This window comes from Monopterus albus, unplaced genomic scaffold (assembly GCF_001952655.1).
Source record: "Monopterus albus unplaced genomic scaffold, M_albus_1.0 scaffold20.1, whole genome shotgun sequence".
Classification (NCBI taxonomy): domain Eukaryota; kingdom Metazoa; phylum Chordata; class Actinopteri; order Synbranchiformes; family Synbranchidae; genus Monopterus; species Monopterus albus.
Window position 1 is genome coordinate 3,289,690 of NW_018127900.1, and position 26,644 is coordinate 3,316,333.

Consider the following 26,644-nt stretch of genomic DNA (forward strand, 5'->3'; position numbering starts at 1 on the left):
TATTTTTCCTGTGATTCACTATGATTTTGAGTCCTCCTCTTCCCAGACTTTTGCATTGTTAATGAGCGATGTGCATTCAGTTCAGACAACATCTGTCTGGCTTTTGTTGGACTATATTGAGTGGTTGACACAGAAATAAGATGCTGTCACCACTTGGTTAGAAAAGATTTTATTGCCTTAAAGTGGGTCAATGGGGCACAGGCATCCAGTGCTGTGCAAGAGAATATATTAGTATGTGAAATTTAGGTTAATTGTTGAGGAGTGGAGGAGGTGTTTCTCAAGACGGTGTTAGTTTCTTCCTGTTTTTCTCACATTTCACCACTGGCTTATTTTATTATCTTATTTTACCATCAAGTTCACCTACCTTTTCGATTCAGCACTATCCTAGATCCCACTGAATACTTTAATCTCTGCAGAATCCTATTTTTATGTCATTATATTTCTCCCCTCATCTCCAGAGAACAGTCTCAGGGAGTCTCCCCTCCACCTGGCAGTGCGATGGGGTCTTTGTCGGCTTGCAGAGCTATTGCTTTGCCAGCCAGGAGGTTTGATGGCTGTGAGTCTACCAAACGAAGAGGGAATCACACCACTGCAGCTGGCACAGGCAGCAAGCAACGCTGAGCTCCTGGAGCTGCTCACTCAGTAAGATAATAAGTTCCAACAGGGCATTTCAGGGGGAGACACTAACAAATGAATCACTGCTGTAAAACTTTGCTGTAACATTTTGTGTCCAGTCCAGTGCAGCAAGAAAGCTTTTCAAATGTAGAAATAAGCTGGTTTCACACTAGCTATTACCCCAGATAACATGCATTCTTTAGATATCATAACTACTGTAAATATTCTGTTTAAAGTACAGCACATAAAATGAAAACACCTGTTAGTACTACCTGTCTAACTCTGGAATATTTTGTGCTCAATCAATTGGGCTCAATTTGAATCCATTCCAGAGGCCTGTTTACTTGTCCTGAAAAACTGGCAGACCATCATCTGCACAGTGTACTTTTAGATATTTATTTAAACATTCTATTGGCTTGGAAAGTAATTCTATCCACATTTTTAGTCAAAATTATCTAAGAATATCAACCCTATTTTCTTGTATGTTTTGTGATTAAACTAACCCACCTGTCACGCTGCAGCCCACCCAACCCTTTAACCACACCTCCAGCAGGTCTGTCCCAGGTATGGGCAGACCGGTCGCGCTTGCTGAGGTTCTGTCATGACACAGGGAACCTGACACTGACCGTCCGTCAAAACCTGAGGTGGAGCTCAGAGGAGAGCCGTCACACTGACATCTTGCTTCTTCGAGACTGGCTCAGAGATGAGGACTTCCTCAGAGAGGTGTGTTATCAGTTTTGAGTATTGTAAATATTAATCTACATGAGTAATATCTGTAAATACAAGGGTGAAATGGAAAAACATTGTCAATTGGGATCAGGTATTTGAATTAACCTGTATTTTATATGGGAAAAAATGGCCTTTGCAATAGAAGCTGCATAATTAAATAAGCATGGAGTCAATATCAGTCAATCCTCTGCCTATATACGTTGGTTTACTACATCCTCTTAAAGTTTCCCTTTCCTACCACAGATCAAAGCACTAAAGAGTGAACGCAAGAAGACCATCGTAGGGAAGGAAGAACTAGTGGATGATCCTGCAGGGAATGGTATCTGCCATAAATCTGTCCTGCATAACCCTTCTCCACTCTTAACTCTTCACTTTCATGCCGCACTGGCCTGCCACTGTTTGTTGTAGTGCTGTATGAGGCTAGATACTGTTGTTTCACTCAGGCCACAATGCTGATAAAAATACAGTGCCCTCCTCTGGGATCTTTGGGGTATTGCAAGTCTGAAAAAATCAAGAGAACCAGATTTATTTTGAAGTAGGCTGACATTTTTTCAATTAATCAATTAATAGATGATGACTGAGATGTTGATTGTCAGAAAATTAATTAACAAAAATTTTGTGTACTGATTTAATTGTGCAAGTTTTTTAATCAAGCAACCATACCACGTATTTCCCTGTTTAATCCTCTTAAATGTAAGAATTGTCTGTTGCATATCATTGTGAATTTATTTGGGGAGTAGTAATGGTGACTTTTTACATTCTCATGGCATTTCACTGAGAAGTGATTAATCTAAACAATAATCAGCACCTGATGTTAGCAGGTATAATGGTTAGCCTGTTCACTATCCTAGTTTAGCATTGAAGGATGCTAATGCATACTAATTACCACCAAATGCAAAGTACAGCTGAAACAGATGAGAATGTCATTAGTTTTGCAGATATTTGGTTTATAAACCAAATTACTGAACAAATAAAATTTTTGCCCTGATGATGGAGCTACCTGACAAGCTAGGAGATCACCAAAGTTATTCTAGTTCATTCTGAAGGAATACAGAATCATCTGTAAATCATGAGTGTCAATCTGTAAAGTAGCTATAGATGATATTTCACTGGATAAATGAGACTTTGACCTGCTGGTGGTGCTAGAGCAAAAGACAGGGGACCAGCAAAGTCATGAGGAATCTACCTTGTCATCTCTGAATGTCTATGCAAAAGTTCATTACAGCCCATATTATAATTGTTGAGTTGGAACCAAAGTAGTGGCCCTAGTGACAAACAGACCAAGAGCAAAGCTGCTAGGATGACAGAAATGGAAATGAAATGTGTCCCCTTTCAGCCTCCCTTTCAATCCTTTTAGCTCTTTTGTTCATACTGTAGAGCAACATTTAAACCATCTAGTAGCACTATATCAGACCTGAGCGAATGTGTTTTATGGGATCATGATGAGGCACAGAAGGACCTTTGTCATATAAGGGTTGTTGTTTTGCTGTACATTACATCTTCTCCTTTCTCAGCATTTGCCTCCTTTTCTCCTCCTCCTCCTCTCATAAGTTTTTCTTATATCTCCCATCGTTATACATCCTTTATAGATCACTAACACCTACCTCTCCTACATTTTCTGTCATTATATGCCATTTTATGTGACCCAAACACTAATTTGTCTGTTTCTGGTAAGTGATCATACATTGTGATCTGGGACATGTGGTATTTAATGGTATTTAAATGAAAAGAAAGGAAATCAAGGCCTAACAATAAAGATCCTCCCCCAGGTTATGAAAATAAAATAAAAAAGGGCTTTGTTATTATTAAAAACTGACAAACATCTGTGCCCACTTGAGGCTCTTCTCAAGTTTAATGACTGCATCTGAATCTAGTTTCTCTTGTCTTAGCACTATATCCTGATATCAATGGAGGAACCGCTGCTGTAGAACAAAATGTGAGTATTTGATGTAAGAACAGTAATGGATTTCCTCATAATAAATTACATATTACAATCAACCATGGGCCTTACCTGTCCTTATTAAACAGACTTACTTTGTGCCTTTGTTTGTTCTTCAACAACAGGCGTTACTTTAAAAACCCCAGTTATCTAATTTCAAATTTTATGGCTCTCAGCTCCCTTCAGTAGTAGTCAACAAGGCACTGACTGCCCCTCAATGCGCCACATTGTTTCACTATTATTGTGAAGGTGTTGGAGGCGGCACCTTGCACTCGCCACTGAATAGGTGACTTTGTGAGCAGTGAAGTGTGTATTTCATGTTTTGAGAGGTGTGGCATGTGCACATGATTCTGGTCATCCACTAGAACCTGGTTTATGTGTTACAGATGGTTACCTACAGTCATATATCTGTCTGCCACACACTTAGCCACTCATCAAACACTTGTGGTTTTGTTCTTTCTTCTACTTGTTTTTTTTGTTTGTTTTTGTGCCATATGTCTGTAGCCTGTAGTCTCACTGTGCATTTTCGCATTTGTGCATGCTGTTCATTGAAAGGTTCCCTGTTTCACTCAGGGCTATGAGGAGCCACTAATGTTTTGCCTGAATGAGGAGGATGAAGAGGACAATCCATCACAGTCTGACTCTGGTAAGAAGTTTATTTTTAAAGTCTTTTTAAAACTTCCTCCCAAGCAAGGTTAATTTCTCAGAAGCCTGTTCTTAGATTTTGATTTAATTTTAGAGCCTGCAGTGCCGCAGCTGTAGACCATGTTGTGTGCAGAATGAAAATGATCGTTGTTGTTTTAGGTGGTATTACATTCAGAGTAAGTTATCCAAGTAGCTTCCAATCATTGAGTGAGTCCAACTGCAGGAAACATTTCCTCTCCTGGACAGAACTTGGAACTTAGCTATAATGCTCAACTGTGGCTGTCTCCCATCCCTATGGACTAGAATCACATTTCTCTGGCCTGTCCTGACCCTCTCTTTCTCTCTTGGGCTTTTGAGTCTTGTCACTTTGTGTTTACAGTGATTGTGGCAGTGAGATGAAATCTTTTTAATACAACATGTAGAGATCATGCTGTCGCTAATCCTGAGTCTTCATGTTCCTGCCAGCAGTGACAGGGGAGCAGAAATGCGTCCTAACTATGTGACTGAAGGTGGATTCACTCTGATGTGTAACTGGACAGGAAGGGGAAGATTTGAGAATGGGAACATCCTGCGGGTTAATAAATGGCTTTTACTGCTGCAGAGCAGACTAATACCTCAGAGTAAAAATGCTGTGGTTACAAGCTGAGGCTTTGGGCTTTGTAACACTTGGCAATGAGCATCTGCAATTTTAACTTCCTGTGGCTGGTGTCGTTTTCCATGCTCTATGGTTTAGCCATTTTGTATATGTGTATTTGTTGGCTGGTAGAGGATTTTCACATTTTCTGTGTAGCCTTTGAAGGTTGCCTGCCTGTGACCTTGTTTAATCCCCTGTCCAACTCCCTTTGTGGTTCAAATGAATAACAGTCACTTGAATACTGTTTTCTTCAGGTTTCCCTTCAACGCCCTGTTTGACTAAAAAACAGCCCAGACTAAAAAAAATGACTCAGGTTTTATACATATCATTCTTGCAGGATCACAGTGTTTATTTGAGCCTTTCCTCATCAGACATTCCAAAGCTATCAGGCATTATGAGCTACTAGCATGTTTTTACTTCTCTTTTACAAAGAAGTAAAGCAGATTGTGATTCCAGTGTTTTTGTCACATGCCATATAGGTGCTTGACTTGCGCTAATGTGTCATCAAATAGACAGACAGGACTTCTGCAGCCAGAGCTTTGAGGAATTTTGAATGTAGCTGTGATGTTTCCCCTGTCTTCTTGATGTCAGCTCATTCCTCTTTCCAATTTTAATTACTGTAACTTCATTGACATGACTGTAATTAAATACAGCATTGCCAAAACAGGTTTTACAAGGTTTAAAATGTATATATTATAATTCTGAACTTTAAAAAGAAAAGACAGTCTTTTTCATTTTCCATCCTTCCTCCTCCCTGCATTTACCCCCACCTTTTACTCAAACGTATGCACCCATGCCCCCCATCCTATGGCCCCAAGTCAGCATTTTAATGCGAGTTTAGTGAACAAATAGCAAGAATCACTTCATCCTTAGGAGCTTGCTCTCCACAGCTGAAGAAAGGAATGAGGTTGTTGTGTTTGCGTGCACTTGTGTGCTTGAGAGGGAGAATGCAGTAGGGAAGAGCATTCTGGAGGGGGAAAGGGGTATAGGCAAGTGAAAAAAGGGGGCATTTGTGGCTGAATGGGGGTTGCCAGGGCTTTGCTGAATGTAGTTTTCCAGCAGCTTGTTGAGATCCCCAGGGAGAGGAGAGTGGAGCACTGTGAGAATAGTGTGTGTGTGTGTGTGTGTGTGTGTGTGTGTGTAATAGGGGGAAAGGAAAGAAACCAAGAGAAAGGGATTTATGGTATGGATAGTTTGGCAGGGTGATGACAGATGATTAGTGCAACACCAGAAATTCTAACACGAGAGTCTCCGATCTTGGCTGAAGGATCTAATTGGAGATTGGAAAAAACAATTAAACCTCACACAAACCCCACAAAGGCAGCATTAATGTTCACTAATACAGTGCCAGCACCCTCTACAACCCGTCTCGATGCAGACACACACACACACACACACACACACACATCCTCAAACTCAAAGTTCTTTCTATAGTTGCAGTGTACTTCTTTTTCCATCCTCTGCATATAATCTGCCTTCAAACCCTTCTCGTCCCCCTTTTCAGTCTTTTTTCATCACATTCCTTCATTTACAAACCCATGTTTGGCCTCTCTCCAGCGTGCCATTGTCTGATTTGTCTCTTAAACCCCCGTCACTATTCCATTCTCTCGCTTTTACCACCTCTAGCCAAACTTACATTCTTGCTGCTGCAAATGGAGCACTGTACTCTTGCAAAGCTGGCAAAAGGAGAAAAATTGGGGGGAAACTGCATGGAAGAAGAAAACAGCAGCAGCTCTCACTGCTGTCTCCATGGTGAGGCTGCTGACCTGGCAATCTGCCCCCTCCCTGTTCAAACCCCTTTCTCCTCAGCTTGGCTTTGACATGCTAAAATATAGAGAAAGAGAGAGAATAGAGTGATCTCTTCAGATGTGGCATCAGGGATATTTGTGATGAATGGCTTGTACCTTGGAGTGTGTGGATTATGCAGCTCTGCAGCCTAGCATATCTCCGAGAGAGTCGTGATCTCACAAAGTTAATGATTTCTCCCCTGCCTGAGACTCACCCTCCACTAAGCCGTCTGCCCTCATGTTTATCTTCACTGTAGGTTCTGAAGTCACTCCTATGTTTGACTTTGTCTCCCTGTGTTTCTTTCCCTCCACCACTCCCGCCTGTCAGTACCCCCTCCCCCTGCTCCTGTCAGCATGTGTCGATCTCTCTCCCTCTCGTTTTGGACTGAGTGTGGTAGTTGAGTGACTGAGACAGAGAGAGACTTCAGAGGCTGGCACAGATTTGAGCAGTCAAAATAACAAGAAAAGGAGATAGGTAGTGAAAAGACTCAAGGAAAGGATCTGAGACAGGGTTTGGTCCTAACTCTGTTGAACAGTTGGTTCACAGCTGGCTCACTCCTGAAGTGTCAGAGTATGTACAGCGGGGCTCTGGAGGAGGAAAAGTGAGCGCTGCAGCTCGTTCACAGTCTGTTCAGCCATGGGGAAATGAATGTAAATTGAACCATTGTTGATTTATTTAACATACAAAGAAGCTGGTTGGATGAAGATTTCCTTGAAAACAGCAAGTCATGGATTCAGACTCAGACTCTCCTTTCAACTACTCCTGGCCTTATTTTCCAAAGATGAGGATGCGAAGGAAGATGGGGAAAAAAGGTAACAGAACAGTAATTAATAGATACAGCAATTCATCTGGCTGTTCTCCCACACTGACACTTAGAGGTGAATAAGTTTCATTAAAGATTGACTGGGTCACTTTTCACTTCACAGACAGAAATGTGTTTGATATGTTTCTGACATATTGGTTTCAGCAGTGTTTGGCAGATGTGTATGGATTCATTTCAGAGAGAAAGCTACTGGCTGTATAAGCACAGGTTGGCCTTACAGCTACATCATGTTACAGATGGCAGACGAAAAGCTTGCCCTCCTTGGCAGACCTGTTTGTCCCCTCACTGTGGAACAATAAAGTTAAAATTAGACTGTTCCCATGACACATTCTTGCTTACAGGCTACCACTGCAGCACTGAGTCAGTCACAGTGAGATAACAGCATGTTTGCCAGTGATGTAACCTGATATCTGACAGTATGTTGGGGAATGTCAGATGTTCACTTGAGGCTGATTGAGTGGTTTGGGGCCTTTGTCATCTTCAGACCATGCTGTCATGTGCATACACATGAACCCCGCTGAGGAGTTGTGGTCTCATGTGACTGTCCATAATGTGCAACAGGGAGGACAGATGCTTAATATGTGCCTTTATATATGCATGCTTAGTTTCCAGCAATTGAGAATCAGTTTTTGTTCTGGTGTCACTGAACATTGGTGGTGTCATTGGAGCTGAAGTTCAGTGTTTCCCTCAGTTTATTATCAGTGTATGAGAAACTTAAGTAAAATAAAGGTAATCCCGGTGCTTTAACCTGCCATACAAATTTGTAGCTTCATTATTATGCATGGGAGAGCAAAAGTTAAAGTGCAAAATTAAACCAGAATGGTTAAACAGTTCACTGCTTGTGTGAGAACAGCTCTGTGTTTGTGGGGAAGAGAAAGAGAGAGAGACAGACACAGAGGAAGCTCGAGTTACTGCCATGTCTGTGTTATGGCTCAGCTCCAGTGGTCTTTTCCTCATCTTTCACCATGCACCTCCGCAAGATTGTCTGTTATTCCTTCTTAACTGTGATTGACATTCGAAAATTCCATACACATTAGTTGTCTGTGCTGTTGGCACTATAGAAACTTTTGAAACCGACCATATATTATCCAATAGAATGTAGATATTTTTGGTTGTCAAACACTGATGTAAAACAGCTTTGGTGTAATAATGCACCTGTAGAGTGAGATGTGATTTCAAGTGTTAATAGCCAGATGGTTATTTCTTTACTCTGAGGACTTGATTGCTGTTCACTCTGGGTTTACTTCTTCCTGATTGTCTCAGGCTACGCGACGCACTGAAATGCAAACACCATGGGAATGCACAATGTGATTCTTGGACCTGGAGGTCGGACTGCAGTGTCATAACTCAGAGTGGGTTTGTACTAGATGTTGGTAGACATTTGTTTTAATCGTTTAAATGGCCCTCCAGGAACTTTGAAATGAAGTAATGACTTCTCCCTTTTTGTAAGGTACAGTAATAATGGCCTCTGTTGTGATTCTGTTTCTTTCTTTCTCTTCAGAGTGACACTTGTTTAGTGTGGTGCTTAAACAGCAACTCATCGTAAAGAAGGAATGGCATGGAGAATTGATCTTTTTCTACTCATAATAAAATAATTTAGGTGTTTACACATGTAATGTGTGTTCATGATTTTGTACAGCAAACCTTTAATTTTGCTGCACAGCTTCCACAGAGAGTGAACCTTGAGAATGAATCGTTGTGATAGCCCTGCCTTCCCCCTTTCCATCCTGCCTTCTTCAGTCTCTCTCTCTCCCAGGGGTTTGCATGGGTTGTAGGGTCACTGTCTGTGTTTAACTGACCTGGTCTGGGAACCTGGCACTGACTGCTGTCTTTGTCTGGGTTTTTGTAGAGCTCCTTCTCGCTCTGTTTTTCTCTGCTGTAGCTCCAGGCACTGCTAATATGTAGGGTTGGCTGTCACTCAGGGAAATGCTCTGAATATCACATCACTCCAAATACACCTTTTGTGAAGAAAGATCCTACACAAATACCCCCACACACTGTTCCGCATACCTTAAATCTCTCTTTGAAATTGCTCTCTGTCTAAGAAATAAAGACAGCTTCTCTGGCGGTATGATTGATTTTGTGCAGCTCTAACTTGTTGGTAATATGAACTCCCTGTTTCTCTGTTATTTCCCCACTTAACTAATGTTAAACACAGATCACGGCATTTGAGAGTAATGTTAACTGAGGCGGTGTTTATGGGTCAGAAGTGTGTGAATGATTGGCCTGTGGCAGCCAGCTGTGGCTTTGAACCTGGCTCAGAACCTGAACTATTAGGCTTGTTTATCAAGTTCCTGATGGGTTAGAATGAAACAGTATCTGCTTTCAAACAGCAGTCTAAGGTCCAGGATCCAAGCCTCTCTCTGTACTTGATGTTAGACTAATTTCTACAGTACATAGTATAAAGTCTAACATGACTATGCAGGTATTATGGATCTGGATTCCAGTTCATATACAGTGTAATGTTTTCATGTGGAACTAAAAGGAACCAGGAGTTTTTTTTTTAAACAGAAGAACATGTTGTAACGTTTATGCCATGTTGCCATTTTTTGACATGTCTGGGAGATATCATGCAGCTTGAGAGATATTTAAGAACTTAAGAGACTTAGGATGGATGTGGATTGGTCACTCTATACCCTGAACCTGAGTCTACTCCTTCAAATCATCTGCTGTACTCATCAGTGTCTGCTTGACTCCCTGTTGCCTCTCAGATTTACTGGACTCACCACCTACAGGAAGCACAACTGATTGTTGGTCTGATTTATTCTTTGTTATAAATACTGGACCACTCTGCTTGTATTCTGTGGTGCTGGCAGCTTTGAAACTATGGATTTGTTTTTAAAGAAGACTGAGTCATATTTTTATAGCTGGTTGAGGAGTTCATGCGGAAACAGCAGGGCCAGACATGTTTTTTTACCACTGGCATTGTTGCAGACATGGCTTACCCATTGTAAAGTGAGACTGTCATTAGGAACATAATAACATAACATGAACTAATGAGGGTGCCTCCTGTTATTAGTTTGATGAGTACAACACTGGTACTACTGGTTGGTAATGTGATTAGAAATGAGCTTTTTTTCTAATGCATGCTCAGCAGAATGTGAAATCTCTTATTTAGTGCTGCACTTCACATATATAATGCAGTTATCACCCATCAGCCACAGAATTTAAACAGTCTAATTTTGTGTGTTTACTTATAAACCCCTCTGAAGCATCGAGGGTGGTTGGTAGATTTAGGCTTGGTTGGGGGGGTAAGTCAGCATCAGCTTGAATGGTTGTGCCAGGTGTTGAACACGTGAGGAATTTGACTCTGGTACAGTGGCTCTCAATAGTTATGTACATTGAGAGCCGCTGTACATGGCTTTCAGTTGCTTGTAATTTCAAGATATAGTTTTGTAGGTGCAAGTATATGATTGGAGTTTGGGAACCTAAAAATGATAATCTTTTCAAATTTATGTCAATTCCTCAGAATCAAATGCAAGGCTTCTTTCTCCATTGAATTATATTTTTTTTAGATCAATATGATTGCTAAGGTTTAGCAGCTGTACGGTGAAGAATTCATCATTGTTGAGACATAGACATTATCAGGGCAGTGCATCATGAGTATTCAATTCATGTAGTATGTCATATGCTTTATATAGTGCATATACAGCCATAACAATATGAACACTGACAGGTGAAGTGAATAACATGATCTTGTTACAGTGGCACCTGTCAGTGTGTGGGGTGTATTATTATGTGTAAGGATCTGAGTGACTTTGATTTTCACAAGGGTCAAACTGTGATGGCTGACGACTGGGTCAGAGCATCTCCCAGTTTGCAGTGGTTAGTACCTACCAACAGTGTCTAAGGAAGGACAGACAGTGAAGCGGAGACAGAGTCATGGACACCCAAGGCTCACTGATGAAAAGATTCCAGGGTGTCTATGAGGAGAAACATTCAGCAGCTATAGTGGTGATATCACATCTGCTGAATATGTTTAACAAAATTAACTCTAACTCGTCCTCACGACCACAGTTTTCACACCTTTTACATAATATTTTCACGGCATGGTCGACTCATCTGTGCTCTTCCTGACAGTAGAATTATGGAATCAAACTGCTTCACAGAAAATGCACAGTGAGCTGCAGAGAGACACGAGCACCAAACAACTTGCCACATTGGCTCCTGTGTACACAGTGTTAGTCGGGTGGTCATAATGTTATTTCTGATCAGTGTACTTGCAGTATATACAGTACATTTTGGGCACCACATACCCTCTACACTAGACTCTTTGTTTTACTGAGCTGAAATTTTAGCACATTTGTTTTTGTAAACACTTTTTTACTTTACTTTGTTTTACTTTAGCACATTTGTTTTTGTAAACACTTTGTTTTGCTCCTCATGTTACAGTTTCACTGTTATTTTTTTAAGTCTCATTAAGCTGTACATTAAGCTTAAACAATGTTTTACCATGTTCTGTCTTATCAAAGGTTTCTTGTACTAAGTACTGAAAAAGTGTTGTGGAGAAGCTGAGTTTTTTACAGAGCAACATCCCAGAGGGAGCTGTGTGTGTTTTCAAAGCAGGCTACTGCTCACAGTGGCTCTACTGTGTTGGACGTGGTCCTCTCAATGCTACTGTGTGCTCACCAGGAGAGATTTCCACTCGCTGACTGTATTTCAGACAGGGTGGGGAAAACTGTTCCTACAGATTCCCACTCACAACTTTATGCACACTCATTTATGTGTGTGTGCAAAGAGTCATTCAGACAGTTACACACACACACACACACACACACACACACTCACTCACTCATACAGAGACTTTTGGTTCAGAACAATGACATGCAACTGCCCAGGGTGTCTGTCACTTCCTGTGTTTGTGAGGAGTTATTTGGTGTTACTGTGGAAACCAAATGTAATATTGAAAAGTTCCCCACTCTCTGGGTGGTTCTGTCCTTTTCTGTAGAGAAAAATCAGTGCATAAGGGACAGCCAGACCTCGTCCCCGACTCTGGCTGCAGCTGCCAGACTGTCAGCGATGATACACGGCAAAGACAGAGTGTATGCCAACGCCATGCTGGTGGACCAGGTGAGTCAGGTTGAAATTAATGTTTTTTTGTATCACTTTTAAGAAAAAATATGTAACATGCATCAGTTATATAGACTAAAACATTAAGTGAAAACAGACCTGGCTCATGTGATGTAAAATGTGCCATTACAAGAGCTACAATCAGCTTCTGGAGTAGTCCCTTCTCTTTGCCTTAACTTCCTTATTTTCTGCCCCAGGTCAATGATGCAGATATTAAATACCGCTCTCCAGAGGAGGAAGAGGTGAGCCATGTGCCCCATGTTGGCAGCCCATGTTGGGACTCCCTCTCCATGACTCCCCCTGACTCAGGAATCTGCTCCCTGAACCGGCACCCATCCTCACCCCATAACGGGGAGAGGGAAATCCAAGCTTGTGGCCTAAAGAATGACAGGGAGCCATCCCCTTGGACCTCTCCCCCCTCTCCCTTTGCTACCTCTCCATCTTTTTCTTCCTCCCCCTGGACCTCCACCTTTCATTTGTTTGAGGGAGCACAGCGGCATCAGGCGCAGCCGTACCTGCCAGTTTCTCCTGCTTTGAATCACGGAGGATGTGGCTTCACAGAGGAGAGTCGAGGCCTATGGTAGGATGCTGTTGCTGTTAATTACTTCAAATATTAAGTACTCAAAGTGTGAGCTATTATATTAATGAAAGAACTTTTAAATGTGACTCAGCCGGGTGAGTTCTTTTATGTTAAAGTGAAAGAACATTACGACCAACTCTCTTGATTTATTTTAAAAATAAAATCAGTTCAGCAAGCGTCTATACCAATTTATTTTACGATCTTGTTGATGAGAATTATAAACATTTGTGTCTAAACTATACTAAAAAAAAATCATGCGTTTGGAATTTCTTGACATTTAGTGCAGTGACTGTAGTCACTGAAGGTGCGGGAAAGTGACAGGAAGCCTGGACACAATTGAGCTGTTTGCATGCTGATATTGCTGAACATTCTTTCCAGTTTCCTCAGTGCTGCACTATCTTCTGTATTAGGACAGAAGCAGGGGAAAGGGCCGCATGGTTTAAAGCCTGATTAGAGCCTGGATTTGACCATAATGGCTATGATGCTTTTTAAGATCACGGACATTATCTGCTCTGATCTATATGAAATGGTGTCATCATGGTGTACAAGTTGGCACATTACTTTATGTTTTAGATTTATGAGAGTTATGAAGCAGTTGGAGGCGTCATTATCATATCAGATTTTACTGATTTTGAAGAATGCAATCTGAATAAAACTGAATGTAATACCCTAGCTTCGGCTAGTTAATGACAAACAGTTTGTCTGCAGCTGTAATGTGTAACACCAAGACGTTTGACATTCAGTAGAATATTGTTTTTATGTCCTCTAGTTTGTTACCAGCTTCATTAAAACATGTAGGCTGAAGTAGCAACAATCATTACTGAATATTTCCACTGCTGGATCATAAGCCATCATAAGCCAACTCTGTGTGTATGTGTGTGTGTGTGTGTGTGTGTGTAAACAGTCCTAGTCTTGAGTGTGACAGTGGAGAAGAGGACATACTAGGATATTCCTACCCCTGCTTGTCATTAAAGCAACAGTCCATCGTGCGGTCCAGCTCAGGAGAGGAGAGGGACTCTTTTGACACTTCACCAGATTTTAACTCCACACACTCCAACAGCACGCACAAGCATACCAAGGTACACCCTCCCTGGGGATGTTATATTTAATATTCAGCTGCACTGCTTTTCACCATGTATGTAGAATCACGTTGTGGGACAGATTGACTGCAGAACATTTCCTCCTGGTTCTCCCACTTCTTTTTTCCAAAACACTACAGTATTTACCATGTTGCCATTTAGACAGGAGATTTAAAAATGTGATTATTCTTACCAGTTGCATACTTCCATCATTTTCTTCTGGACTGACCACATGGGGTGGGTAGAAGTCCCTGAGTTGTGGTGTAAGAAGAAGCAGTTATGCTGAAACATCTGTGTTCTCTATCAGCCATGTGTTTTTTTAAGCTAAAAAATAAAACGTAATGTTGAGGCATCTTTCAGTGTGAAGGCCTTTGTTTGTTGTACCCTTGCTTAGAGCATCTGACTTGTACCTTGAGCACACTCTTTTTTTTGGAACAATAGTTTTACTTGACAGTTAAACAGGAATCTTAGTTTCCATTGTGCTGAACTGACCAGATTTGTATTTGAAATTATCAGTTAAAACATTTTTGCTTTGGAATTTGGAGCAAAAATGCATCAGAAATTAAACACTCAACTCTCATGTCACACAGTAAATGCAAAGTATGGTAATACAGTATGTCAGACACTGCCTGTCTTACAGATAAGCTCAGACTGTCAACAGCTCAACGATATGAATGAAAAGCCAGACATATTGAGTGGCTCTGTTTATGCTGCGTCATTCTGCTGCTCTCCAGGTTTCTTGTTCGCAGGACTGAACCTGTGAACCTTTGCTTACTGAACTACCTAAACTGTTACTCGTGATTTCTTTTCTGTCACAGAACCCTAAGGAATCCGAGCTCCGTCTGCGCTCCTACTCCTCCTCCTCCCCCAAGGCGAAGCAGTCACGGCCGCTGCTAAACCGTGATGCAGCCATCACTGACCTCGCAGAAGGTGAGTGAACTTTAACCCCTTTGCCCTTTGACCTTTCTGTTCCCAATAGCCAGCTGAACAGGCACATGTGCCACATTTCTTACAGGGGTAAAACCAGACAGGTGCCATAAATCAACTGGGCTTCTGTGTGTTTAGAGTTGGCTCTGCTTCCATACAGCACCACTACTCATGTGTATGAGTAAGTCTGCTGCATGAAGGCCATGTTTTATCCAGTATATATGGTGTGTTCAGTAACATCAGCACTTAAAACTATCTCCTTCTGTCATTTAAAAATATATTTATAAAAGATGGAATATCTGGAATAAAACTTGTCTTGATGTAGAAAGGAATCAAATCATTTTTCTGCTTTTTGTGTAAAATGATTTGCCCAGGTGAATGTTCAGTGCTGTTTTTCATTGTAGCCCTGCATCAGTGGTAACTCTTAGTTCTTGGTAGTGAGTGTGGCCCAGATGATGTGCACTACACAAACCACTCTCAGCCAAGAACATATTCATTATTATTATTTTGAATTGTTTGATGGTCAAAAGCAAACTTTCTACAAATGTTGATGCCAAGACCTGTTTCCTGGTAAAAATGTAGTTCTCTCAAATGTTCATTTTAAATAATTAGAAGTCTGAATCTTTAAAATTTTTAATAGCCTTTAGATTTTGGAAAATGTTTTCCTAGGTAACACTTGTAGATCATCCGAAACAGAAATCGATTTTACTCTGAGGGTTCTGTTTTACTTCCATTTACCATAGGTACGTGTTTTGTTTCCCGCCTGGTTTTTATTTTTTCAACCCTCACTGATGTATTTTTTCCAGGCAAAACTTGTTTGCTGCATTTGTTCTCTCTCTGTGGGGGTCTGCTGGATCCAGATTGTCTGAGGGATTTCTGTCTGTGCTGCTAACTCAATTCTGATTTGGGATGATGGTTTTAACCCCCTTGGCTGATTCACTTAAAATCTATAATAATGTCTAGCTTTTTTGACATATAGTTCTGGCTTACCTATTAACTTGTTTTTGTTACTCTACAGAGCAGAAAGCATCCAGTCTGACTGAGACATCCAGAGAAAAGAGGTAAAACCAGTGTATCACCTCATGAGATCACACAAGATCCACTTTGCAGGGTCTTGCTCAGATGTTCTTACATATTTAGGCATTTGTACTGACCAGTGGTTAGCATTTGGCTCGTGTGTGTGTGTCTCTAGTGGCAAACCTGTGGTTGGAGTCTGAGTGTGTAGGATGTGACATACTTCTGTTGCAATAACCTTGGGTAAACAGCAGACTTCTGAAACATCTAATTTTCTTGACCACATCAGTAATACAACATTTTCACTGTGTACTTACTGTAGTAGGTATTTGTGGTATCGCTTTTTAACAATCCTAACGTCACAGATTTTGCTGTTTCCATTTCATAAATGCCACAATCCATATTCATTTTAAAGTTGATGTTATCATACTCCCTCATACATTTATCATGTGCTAATACATTTTGTCTGCTAATAATCATGCACTGCTAACAGAGGAAACATTTTAGAATATTAGACAATTAGATTTACATATTAGATCATTAGATAATTGTATTAGAATAGATCATATTAATACAACACCAGCCTGATCAGATTTACCACTATTTTTGTCCCTCACTATTTCAGCATCCATACATTGTTAACACAATCTGGATATTGCCCATGCCTTAAGAATTTGCTAATATTTTGTATGGTTAACTGAAATAATATGTTGCAAACAAACATCAATGTGTTTCCATACACATTTTATTAGACACCACACTTATTATTAACATTTTGAGTCTCCAGATGAGCTGAAACACAACAACCTGGTCTGAGGTGTGTTATATCCATGCAGGGTTTTGGGTTTCCGTAAACGGGCCCAGTCAGCAGAGGAGGAGAGCAGCTCGTCACTCGAACACCTCACCCTCACAGAGTTCCTCAAAGAGTATGTTTTCACCAAAACGACCTCACAGCCATGCATGTGTGGCTTAACTTTTTGTAACCCTGTTGTAAAACCATGCCCCGACTCATCCAATAACCAAGTGAATTTAGTGCAGCTGTATTTGGTCATATATGAATCTTCACAAGTATATTAACATTTGTCATGTCATAGTATAGGTTTGTGATGTTGCATGTATTCTTCTTTCTTTGGTTTCTGTCATTGTCACCTTTCATCTAGAATGTCTAATGTAACTAGCATAATTTGCTGTAAATAGTTGACAGATTATTAATTGCAACTTGCCAAGGTCGTACTATAAATACCATCCACTAGAGTCTTTAGTAAGTTCCAAGCATGCCAGGCTTCTTGTTAAGAGCAATAATCTGTAGACCGGGGGTCCTGGAAGACTGTCTTTCATTCCAGCGTGACACCAGTGTAACTAATTATTGAAGTCTTCTCGGTCTGTAAAGATTTATTTCGTGTGCATGTTGGGCTTGAAAGCTTCAGTCTTCTACAGGCCAAAATAAGTTGTGATGACTACTGACTGAAATGTTCACACTGAAACAGGATTGAGGATGAGGAGTGGGCTAAATACATAATCCCATCCAAGGTTGAGTCAGAGAAGTACAAAGTCAGCCGGACCTTTAGCTTCCTCAAGAGCAGGATGTCCAGCACTCGCAACAAGACAAAGGTGAGGTCTTTACTCCAGTGGAAAAATGACTTGCTGGCCAAGGCATAACCTAAATGTATTTAAAACATAACTGAAAAGTCAGAGCTGAAAGACCTGCTGTAAAAAGTTTACCACCTCATAGATGAGCTAGGTCTGAATTCCTTTGCTGGGGAGCCATTGTCTGTGCATGGTGCCTTTATTTGGTGAGGGACAAAATTCCCTCTCTTCAGGTCTTAGCAACGGAACACAGTGAAAATATCCTCTTACATAATGTGTAGACTCCCTCCTCACAGCATGTGGAAACAAAACACATTCCATAGTATGCTTTGTCTTATAAACACACGTGATTGTGTTTAAGAGCTCGTTTCCATGTATGTACAGACTTTTGATGCATATGAACAGCAAAAAACAAACGCACTCTTCGACTTCCTTATGAAGTTTGATCATAAGGTAAACATGGCACTAACACGCATATAAACAGAGGAATCCTCCCTAATGTCCCTTAAGGATAAAGCGCCACAAAGGCAGCTTCCACTTTAGAACAGGTGCGTTTTAGCAAGAACATAACCACTGTATGCCTCTGTCTGCCTGCTGCTCACAGTCATGTTGTTTCTACTTTGGGTGGTTTGTCATGCTGTGGTATTAGCTATAATCAATGTTATCCAAATGATCACATTTGAAATATTTATGACTTGTTTCAGGTGAAGGGGAAAGAGGTAAAGGAAAAAAAGGAGAAGACAGGAGGCACTAATGGACACCAGTTTGTGCCCGTCTCTCCATCTGGTCCTGCTTTCTGTGTGGCCTGTGAAAAGTCTGTTTCTGGGAAGGAGCTGTTGCAGTGCTCCAGTAAGTATTATACTGTCAGTGCTGCTGTTTTATGTCGTGTGGTGGCTGAACTGTTTAGGGTTTGTGTAAATCTCTTTGCACGTGCTGTCTTGATGTTTTGTTTAGTAGAAGATATATAAAGTTTTCTTCTTCCCACAAAGTCGAGATCGATCTTGAGGAGCAGGATAGTTTGACAGCCATCTGGGCACTGAACCCAGAGATGTGGTCATTTTGCTTATTATCAGTAAGATGATGAAATTATCTGGAATTTCATCTGCTTATATCCGCAGACTGTTTCCTGAATACCCATAAAAACTGTCGAGAGTCTGTTGCAGCCTGTGGAAAGGTAACCTACAATATCGCACACATCAAATGATTTCAAAACCATAATGACCTTACAGCATTAAATGTGGCATCTACCATAAGGGGAGCTTGACCTATACTAGGGACTAAATCCAGGGGTTGTCAAAAGCCTGTCAAATGACCATGTCCAATGGTCTGAGACACGTGCAGTGTATCAGCAACATCCCCAGTTCAAATCCTGTTTTTGTTGCAGGTCATTCATGCTGGGAAAAAAAAAAGTTGAGGCCTGTCTCTACCTCAGCAACTGAAGTAGAGGCAGGCCTCAGATATATGAACATCAGAGATCTGAAGTAAGAGAGGATGTGGATACAGTAGAAAGGGTAAATTCCAACACTTGGTGACAAAGGAAGTCCTGCAATGTGTTAAACATCATAAAACTGATGATGTATAATGAGAACATGTGTGGAGGTCGCTTTGTTTTTGTCTCTGCATAAATTGACTGAAGATATTTTTACAGTCATAACACATTAATATTTACAGCCCGAACACTGACTTAAATCTGTTGATGTTAATATGATTCTTTTCCCAGAAGCCACAGGAGAGGAATGCATTACAGATGAAAAGCAAGACCTTGTCTCTCCCACAGAGTGAGTCAGGAATTACAACATGCACCCCCCTTGTCCTCCTTTTGGTCTTTTTTTTTTAAAGTTTTTACCTGTCCTCCCTTGTTTCCTCTGTAGGAGATTAAGCAAGGCATTGCTCCTCAAACCCATGCTCTCCCCTCTTCCATGTTGTTCTTTCCCTGGTAAAAAGTTAAATTTTAATCTATCACTGTGGGAGAGCTGGCCCGGATCGTGTTTGTGTGTCTGTTTGTGCATGAGCACTGAGGTTTCTTTCTCACTGTGGCAGGATCATTTTATTTCTTAATGTGAAGCTTTGTGTTTTAACTGTTTGATGTCTGACTGAAGTGTCAAGGTTAAACAATCCGCAAGTACTACAATGTATTGTCACATCTACTGGCTCCATGCTCAGTTAAACAGTGAAAGATAATTCAATAACTATTAAATTCAGTGACTCCACAGATATATGAACATCAGAGATCTGAAGTATTTATTTGTCGAATGGGAAGGCCTCCAAGTGTCACTTATCCTTCTTCCTGCTCCTCTTGATCGCCCCTTTAGACTCTATGAAAGACAACTCTCCAGCCTCTCTTTTCTCCTCCTCCTCTTCACTTCCAACGATGACCAGAGAGAAGAGGGAAACAGTCGTGCCTCTCTCCAAAAACCTCTCCATCACTGTAGACAGCAGGTATGATGTCAGTATACATTACATTATTTTAGTGCACAAGTACATTAAATCAATGCTCGGATGTGTTAAATTTTGAATGTGATCACTACTACAAAAAAATAAAAACAGTTAAACTCAACTTTTCATAAATTTAAAATTGAATGGGTGAGGTCAGCCAATATGCCATGAAAGACAACACCAGTGATTTACTTTTACATTTATTATCCATTGTTGTCCAAAAACTATTAAACACAGCAGTGACATGTTTGCTCTGGTGTGGATATGAGTGAGATTTTGTACTTGCACATACTGTGGAAAACACTGATGTTAACTTGATTCAGGCCACAAAAATATTAGATCTTGCACATTGGCAGGAAACAGTCAAATGTGACTTCAGCCTACAACTACTGGAATTCATTTCAGAATGCCTAAATAAATAAAACCTTCGTTCACAATCACGCACCCACATGCAAACACTTAAAGTTCATGTTCAGTTCGAACCTGCTTTGTTTCTCTACAGACAGCTGGGCGAAGCGGCAGGGCCGGACTTGGAGTGCAGTGTGACAGCTCACACTAACAGCTCATTGTCTGATGAGGGAACGCTGGTCCTGATGACTCCCCCGTCCGTTGACCCGCCAATCACAGCACAGGGTGAAGAAGAGAGACATTCAGGATTTACATTTTTCACACAAGTACATGGATCACATTGAGAATTACTATAGGGGGCACAGTGGTTCAGAATTAAGACCATTAATTTTGCTCTCACAGATGCTGTTAATGCTCCTCTACTGAGCGACTTGTCAGCTGACCTACTGGGACTTGAGGCAGAGTCATGGAGTCTTATGGTCAGTCCGGAGTTTCGCAGGCAACACGACAGGCACACCATCAAACGACAGGATGTTATTTATGGTGAGACAGTTATTTCTTTCAACAGCATGCTTTTCATTCTCTAGGAAGCCAAACATTTCATCTGCACCTGTGAACATGCACATTTCCACCAGAAATTTGAATGTCCATAATCCATGTTCTCTGCCCACTACAGAGCTGATGCAGACAGAGCTGCACCACATCCAAACCCTGACGGTCATGTCTGAGGTGTTCCGTAGAGGCATGCTGGAGGAGCTGCAGCTGGACTGGGACTGCGTGGCCCGGATCTTCCCCAGCTTGGACCCTCTGCTGCTCTTCCACAGGAACCTCTTTGGAGCACTGCAGGAACGCCGACAGGCTGCAACCCAACCTGATAACCCTCGAAATTACCTCATCCGTCAGATTGGAGATATACTGCTTCAGCAGGTTAGTGAAGATGGATTCATGCACGTGAGTGCACACACACAGATACACGTCTGTTCGTATGTGATGTTCTCCCTCTCAGTTCTCAGATGAAAATGCTCTAAAGATGAAGCAGGTGTATGGAGAGTTCTGCAGTCACCACACTGAGGCTGTCAATGTCTTCAAAGAGCTGCAGCAGCAGAACAAGAAACTCCAAAACTTTGTTAAAGTAAGCTCCTGGTCCTAGACCACCTCTGTTTTTCCACATTTAGGGTTTTTCCTTTCAGTTTCACTGGTTTTTACCTTTCTGCTCACAGCAACAGAGTAATAACTCTCTGGTGAGGCGGAGAGAGGTGCCAGAATTTATCCTGCTGGTCACTCAGCACATCACCAAGTATCCATTGCTGCTGGAGAGGATATTAAAGTACACTCGGGGTATGTCATCTACTGTGTCCTGAACAAAACTGTTATGTAAGCAGAGAGCTGATGGACACTAAACACTTGTCTTTCTGTACTTGTGGACTGTAGAATATATAAAGTGCTGAACTTTTTATTTTTACTTTGGGAGCAGCATAGTTGAGAAACCGTATCATAATACAGTAATTTTTTTTATGATCTCTAATCCCACAGAGGAAAGCCAGGAACACTCAGACTTGTCAAGTGCTCTGGCTCAGATCCGTGATGTTATCACTGCAGTGGACCTGACTGTGAATAAGTATGAGAGGTGTCAAGAGCTGCAGGAAGTGCTCACCCGGCTGGAGAACAAGAGCTTTGCCAAGCTAAAGAATGGCAAGGTGTTTCGCAAGCAGGACCTGCACAGCAAACACCGGGATCTGCAGCGTAAAGGACTGGTCTACTGGAAGACTGCCACAGGACGGCTGAAAGGTGTGCATGTGATCATCTGTGCCACCAGACAGTTTGAGATTTGAGACAGCCTAATCTCCATGTATTTCTGCTTTTCTGTTTTCAGATACCTTAGTGCTTCTTCTCACAGATGTTCTGGTTTTCCTACAAGAGAGAGACCAGCGCTTCATATTTGCTGCTGTGGTAAGCCTCAACCTGAGTAACAGTGAAATTACAGACACCATGCCTAGTTGTCTATCCATTTCTCTCCACCTTTAAACCCATCTTTATGGTTTGTATTCACTTTTTCAGGACCAGAAGCCTCCAGTAATCCCTCTGCAGAAGCTCATTGTTAGAGAGGTAGCCAATGAGGAGAGAGGGATGTTCCTTATTTCTGCCTCCTCAGTGGGACCAGAGATGTATGAAGTTCATACCACCACCAGAGAGGAGAGGAATGCGTGGATGAGACACATACGACAAGCTGTGGAGAGGTGTGTACATACAGTATATGTGTTTGCAGTCAGGTCTGTGGTGTTTGTCCAACTATTAACCTGTGTGGGTCCCTGGTTAATGCACATTTATATGTGTTACTCATTATCTAACCTACTGGTCTACCTGGCAGTTGTCCTGAAGAAGAGGAGGAGGAGGAACAAAGTACTGAGACAGAGGAGGCCAGGCGGACTGCGGAAGTGAGAGTTCAGAAGATCGCCAAATTCCAAGGTACCTGTAAGAAATTATTTGTGCTCGCATGGTAATGTTATGTTAATCAGAAACTCATTTGGTGACAGTGTGAAGAGTTTGTGTATTCACAACATCAAAAAACATTTTGTGATATAAACCATTAACAACAAAAATTGTAATTGTTGTGTGTGTTTTGTACAGAGACACTGTTGGGCCAGGACCAGCGTATCTGCAACAGTCTGGAAGAGAAGCTACAGCTGTATGCTGATCTTACAGAGTTAACCCTCCGCTCACCAGATACTGTACCACGTCGCCACCTGCTGGTACAACCAGACACAGACAATGAGACACCCCAACAGGCCGCCTCCCTACTCACAGCTGCACTCAGAGAAGGTGGGAAAGTTGCTGTGTGGCTGCATGATGCTACATAAATATCTGGGTAATGATTATGACTAGTGACTAACCTACATAAAAATTAACATGAATGCACCATCCTAGAAGATTTCAGTCAATCATCATTTTCATCTGCATCTCTACTAATCTTGAATACAGATCTTTTGAGCAAAGACAGACCTATAATGTGATTTTATACACAACTGTATAGAGGAAAGAATATAAGCAGGAACAAAATGGAAACCCTGTTTTTACATGGTGCACCCACACATGTCTTTGTCACTTACACTGGTTGATTGAAGACTCTTTTTCAGGACTGTGTTGCCATGTACAGGTGTTTTATTGACATCTCCCTTTTCTAGTTAGTTTTGTGAAAGAATATTTACTCTGTCTTCCTGAGGCACTTAAAGTAAACACTTTAGTTGTTCATTTTCTTAGGCTCCCGTTGCCTTTGCAACATATTGTGTTTGATTTGATAATATTCCTTGCATAGCTCAACCTAGAGGTTTAATCAGCCAGAATTAGAGAAAACTGAACATTTGTTTTAATTAGAATTGTGTATTAGACTTGGAAATTTCAGTAAAATGACTGCAAATAATATGAAAGAATGCCTTTGTCTACATACTGAATAATTTATTGAAAGTGATGTGGTATACTGTAGGTTTCTGATGTCATGACTGGCATTTACAAAAGACTTTTTCCAGAATAAACATGAGTTTTGCTTCTTCTGCAGCGGAAAATCTGATCAGCCTCCTGCAGGCTTGCGATAGTGTTTCTGCACAGTGTCAGAACTCTTCTGTCCAAGGACAAGAGTGCTTCAGCTACAACAGCCAAGGCAGTAGCATCCAGGAGTCTCCCTCTGAACGTGAGTCAGATTTATACTGTAATACTGAATGTCAACTTGTATGACTGTCCTTTCTGTTGGCATTGCTCACATACTGCTTGACCTTTATTGATGTGGGTGAACCACACTGTGTAATATGTGTTGACCAAGACATTCTTATCTTCCTTTTTGTTTCTTCAGCAGATTATCTGAGTACGCTCAGTATGAGCTCCACCTCGCTTGGATCAGACAGTGAGTTAACAGGGTTGGACAGCGTGTTGTTGAGCTCATCTGTCGAGCTGAGAAGAGGAGACGCCAAAGCGACACTGTTAAAGGTTCATCTACTCTACTGCCCCATGAGCTGTGTTCATTAATGGATAAATTTACATTTCTGTTCCCCTATAATAACACATTGTTCTATAGGTGACAGAGAGTGTCCAGAGCCTGACTCAGCTTCTCTATAGTCTGCAGGTGAGAGAAGACACAAGTCTCAGCATCTGTAGCTAACTGAATGAGTTAATAACTGGATTGAAAGGACAAGGTTGATATTAAATACTGGTTACAGTTCATATACTGTGAATTCATGTTAACAATGGTATGTAAAAAAAAGTACTATAGTTTGTCTAAGATGTTTTAATAAGCGATTTCAAAAGGATATGTATTCAACAATACACTGGACTCAGATGATAAGAAATGCATAAATGTCCTAGGTCTTGATATGAGAACGAGTGCGATCAGGTGTCTCATCTTTGTGTTTGCAGGCAGCTGTGACCCTCCAGGACAGCTACTATGAAGTCCAGAAACTCCTTCTCCAAGAGAAAGAAAGACCTCGGCTCCGAAATGTCACATCACTCCAAAACAACTTGGTATCACTCAGATTTATTCATGCTGAAATAAATGCATATAGACCCAAACCCATGTATTTTCGGGGTTTGAGAAAGTTACACTAGGATTTAGTTTTTTAGTATTTTTGAAATAATGCTGGAAAAGATTAGACATTTCTGTTGTTATTCAGGAGCAGGAGAGGCCAAGGAGTGTTGACAAGAAGGGTTTGGAGAGAAAGAGAGAGGAGGTAGATGAGGTGCAGAAACTCCATGTGAAACTGAAACAGGAGCAGCAGTGCTGGGACAAAGAGTGTCTGGCCAGAGACAAACAACAGGTGAGCTGCTGCTTATGTTTGGACTTAAATGTTCTCTCATTTGTCTCAGTCACTTGTCTTTCCTGTCTCTCTCTATTCTCATTCCATGGCAGCTTGGTGTTGCACAAAAGAATGCTGTGGTTGACACTGTGCACACAGAGGCCTCAACCATATCTTTCCTCTGTGCCAGGTTCTGATTAAGTTGTATCTGAATCAGAGCTATTAAAAGTAAAACTGCTAGTTGTATCATATCCTTGACTAAATAGAATTACTAGAAACAAGCAGAGATTATAATTACATTTCAGCAACATTAAAAATGAAGGGTGACACCTGTGACACATGAACTCCCCCGGTCAGATAATGTTAGCTGGTAGTAGATGTCATCAGTATATAATATGCAGCAAAGTTCAGATAAGGTGTTGTAATTTCCTTTTTCCTCTGACCTCCGGTGGGCAGTGAGGCCTGTATAGTACATACTCTAGGTCTTACTAGCTGACTAGTGTCTAAACATTTGCAACAGATACACTGACTGAAACATGTCAGCAAAACACTGCTGTCTCTTAAGGCTTTTGTTTGTGGATTTTCTCTGATCAGTGATGATTTTTCCCTTACTTAGTTCTTAATGTCAAAGTGAAATGGTGAATTTCAAAATAAGCATTTGCTTTGCTTGCTTATATGTGAGTGTGAGTGAATTTGTTGTGCTGTTATTCCTTGTGCCTAAACTTGGCTAAGTGCAAGAGAAGGGAAACAATACACAAACGACTCTAAATCTGCTTAGCACACTTCTAAAGCCACCCAAGAAAGAGTCTGCCTGAACTCTCTGATGTGCATGTGTCTTGCATGTTTACAGAATGAGCAGGAGAGTTTGCTGCAACAGCGAGAGCAGCAGTGCTTCCTGAAGGCAGAGTGGCTGCGCTGTGAGCGTGAGGAGCTAGAAGCCCAGCTCCTGGAGTATCAGCTAAATCTGGACAGACTGAGGGAGGGTCAGAGAAGTGTGGAGAAGGAGAAGGAGAAGGTGGACGCCCAGCAGTGGCTTCTTCAGAGCTGGAGACATAATCGTCAGAGCAGCCTGCCTGTTACAATACCACTGGATGGATACAAGGTAAGAGATGGAGGAGGCAGGAGAGACAGGAACAAAGAAAAAGGGGGGATGAGTGGTGTGGATATTAAATGTTTCCCAAGATATGAGGAATGGGGGGAGGGGGCACTGGACACTGCTGAGCAAACTGTATCTACCCTTCTTTTTTAATGTTGTCCCAGGTGCCCAGCCACATGCGCTCAAGCAGCCTGGATAGTAATTGTTCAGTGTACAAGAGCGAGGCGGCCCTACTCACCTCCGTCCAACAGAACCACCTAAATCATCCTGCCAACAAAAACCAGCACCAGCATTTGCTTAATTCACAGAGGAAGAACCAAGATGGTCTTCTGCATGGCTCCAGCTGCACCGCTAACCTTGGCCTCAGTGCCAGCCTGTACAACAGCCTCAACACGCTGCTGAGCCAGGCACACAACAAACAGCCTGCAGATGGTCTGATGTACCCAAACTACAGCAACAACCATAGCTTCCCTCAGCCTCTGGATGATTCTGTTCACCCGTTTAGCAGCAAGGTCACTGAACAGCCACAGAGGACCAACAACAGTAAGATGAT

The 26,644-nt window shown here is 41.5% G+C and overlaps 1 protein-coding gene across 8 annotated transcripts in view; it reads left to right on the plus strand.

The window, feature by feature from the left end:
- The window catches only part of LOC109956528 (rho guanine nucleotide exchange factor 28-like), a 32,357-nt gene that overhangs the window by 4,538 nt on the left and 1,175 nt on the right, over nucleotides 1–26,644 (plus strand). For 3 of the 8 annotated variants that reach the window (XM_020593705.1, XM_020593708.1, XM_020593706.1), the window contains exons 6-38: nucleotides 459–642; nucleotides 1,137–1,338; nucleotides 1,588–1,663; nucleotides 3,234–3,280; nucleotides 3,857–3,929; nucleotides 12,122–12,243; nucleotides 12,441–12,823; nucleotides 13,728–13,902; nucleotides 14,721–14,832; nucleotides 15,848–15,890; nucleotides 16,680–16,769; nucleotides 17,331–17,454; nucleotides 18,135–18,279; nucleotides 18,549–18,604; nucleotides 19,151–19,208; nucleotides 19,743–19,869; nucleotides 20,369–20,499; nucleotides 20,617–20,757; nucleotides 20,891–21,141; nucleotides 21,221–21,346; nucleotides 21,435–21,552; nucleotides 21,748–22,002; nucleotides 22,088–22,164; nucleotides 22,273–22,451; nucleotides 22,583–22,680; nucleotides 22,843–23,034; nucleotides 23,768–23,899; nucleotides 24,059–24,192; nucleotides 24,281–24,328; nucleotides 24,619–24,723; nucleotides 24,873–25,016; nucleotides 25,846–26,097; nucleotides 26,256–26,634. In XM_020593705.1, the coding sequence (XP_020449361.1) occupies nucleotides 459–642; nucleotides 1,137–1,338; nucleotides 1,588–1,663; nucleotides 3,234–3,280; nucleotides 3,857–3,929; nucleotides 12,122–12,243; nucleotides 12,441–12,823; nucleotides 13,728–13,902; nucleotides 14,721–14,832; nucleotides 15,848–15,890; nucleotides 16,680–16,769; nucleotides 17,331–17,454; nucleotides 18,135–18,279; nucleotides 18,549–18,604; nucleotides 19,151–19,208; nucleotides 19,743–19,869; nucleotides 20,369–20,499; nucleotides 20,617–20,757; nucleotides 20,891–21,141; nucleotides 21,221–21,346; nucleotides 21,435–21,552; nucleotides 21,748–22,002; nucleotides 22,088–22,164; nucleotides 22,273–22,451; nucleotides 22,583–22,680; nucleotides 22,843–23,034; nucleotides 23,768–23,899; nucleotides 24,059–24,192; nucleotides 24,281–24,328; nucleotides 24,619–24,723; nucleotides 24,873–25,016; nucleotides 25,846–26,097; nucleotides 26,256–26,634 (4,779 nt within the window). Of the gene's footprint in view, nucleotides 1–458; nucleotides 643–1,136; nucleotides 1,339–1,587; nucleotides 1,664–3,233; nucleotides 3,281–3,856; nucleotides 3,930–6,935; nucleotides 7,163–12,121; nucleotides 12,244–12,440; nucleotides 12,824–13,727; nucleotides 13,903–14,720; nucleotides 14,833–15,847; nucleotides 15,891–16,679; nucleotides 16,770–17,330; nucleotides 17,455–18,134; nucleotides 18,280–18,548; nucleotides 18,605–19,150; nucleotides 19,209–19,742; nucleotides 19,870–20,368; nucleotides 20,500–20,616; nucleotides 20,758–20,890; nucleotides 21,142–21,220; nucleotides 21,347–21,434; nucleotides 21,553–21,747; nucleotides 22,003–22,087; nucleotides 22,165–22,272; nucleotides 22,452–22,582; nucleotides 22,681–22,842; nucleotides 23,035–23,767; nucleotides 23,900–24,058; nucleotides 24,193–24,280; nucleotides 24,329–24,618; nucleotides 24,724–24,872; nucleotides 25,017–25,845; nucleotides 26,098–26,255; nucleotides 26,635–26,644 lie in introns of those variants that run through there. The other 5 variants (XM_020593707.1, XM_020593710.1, XM_020593712.1 and 2 more) reach the window with 5 other exon arrangements.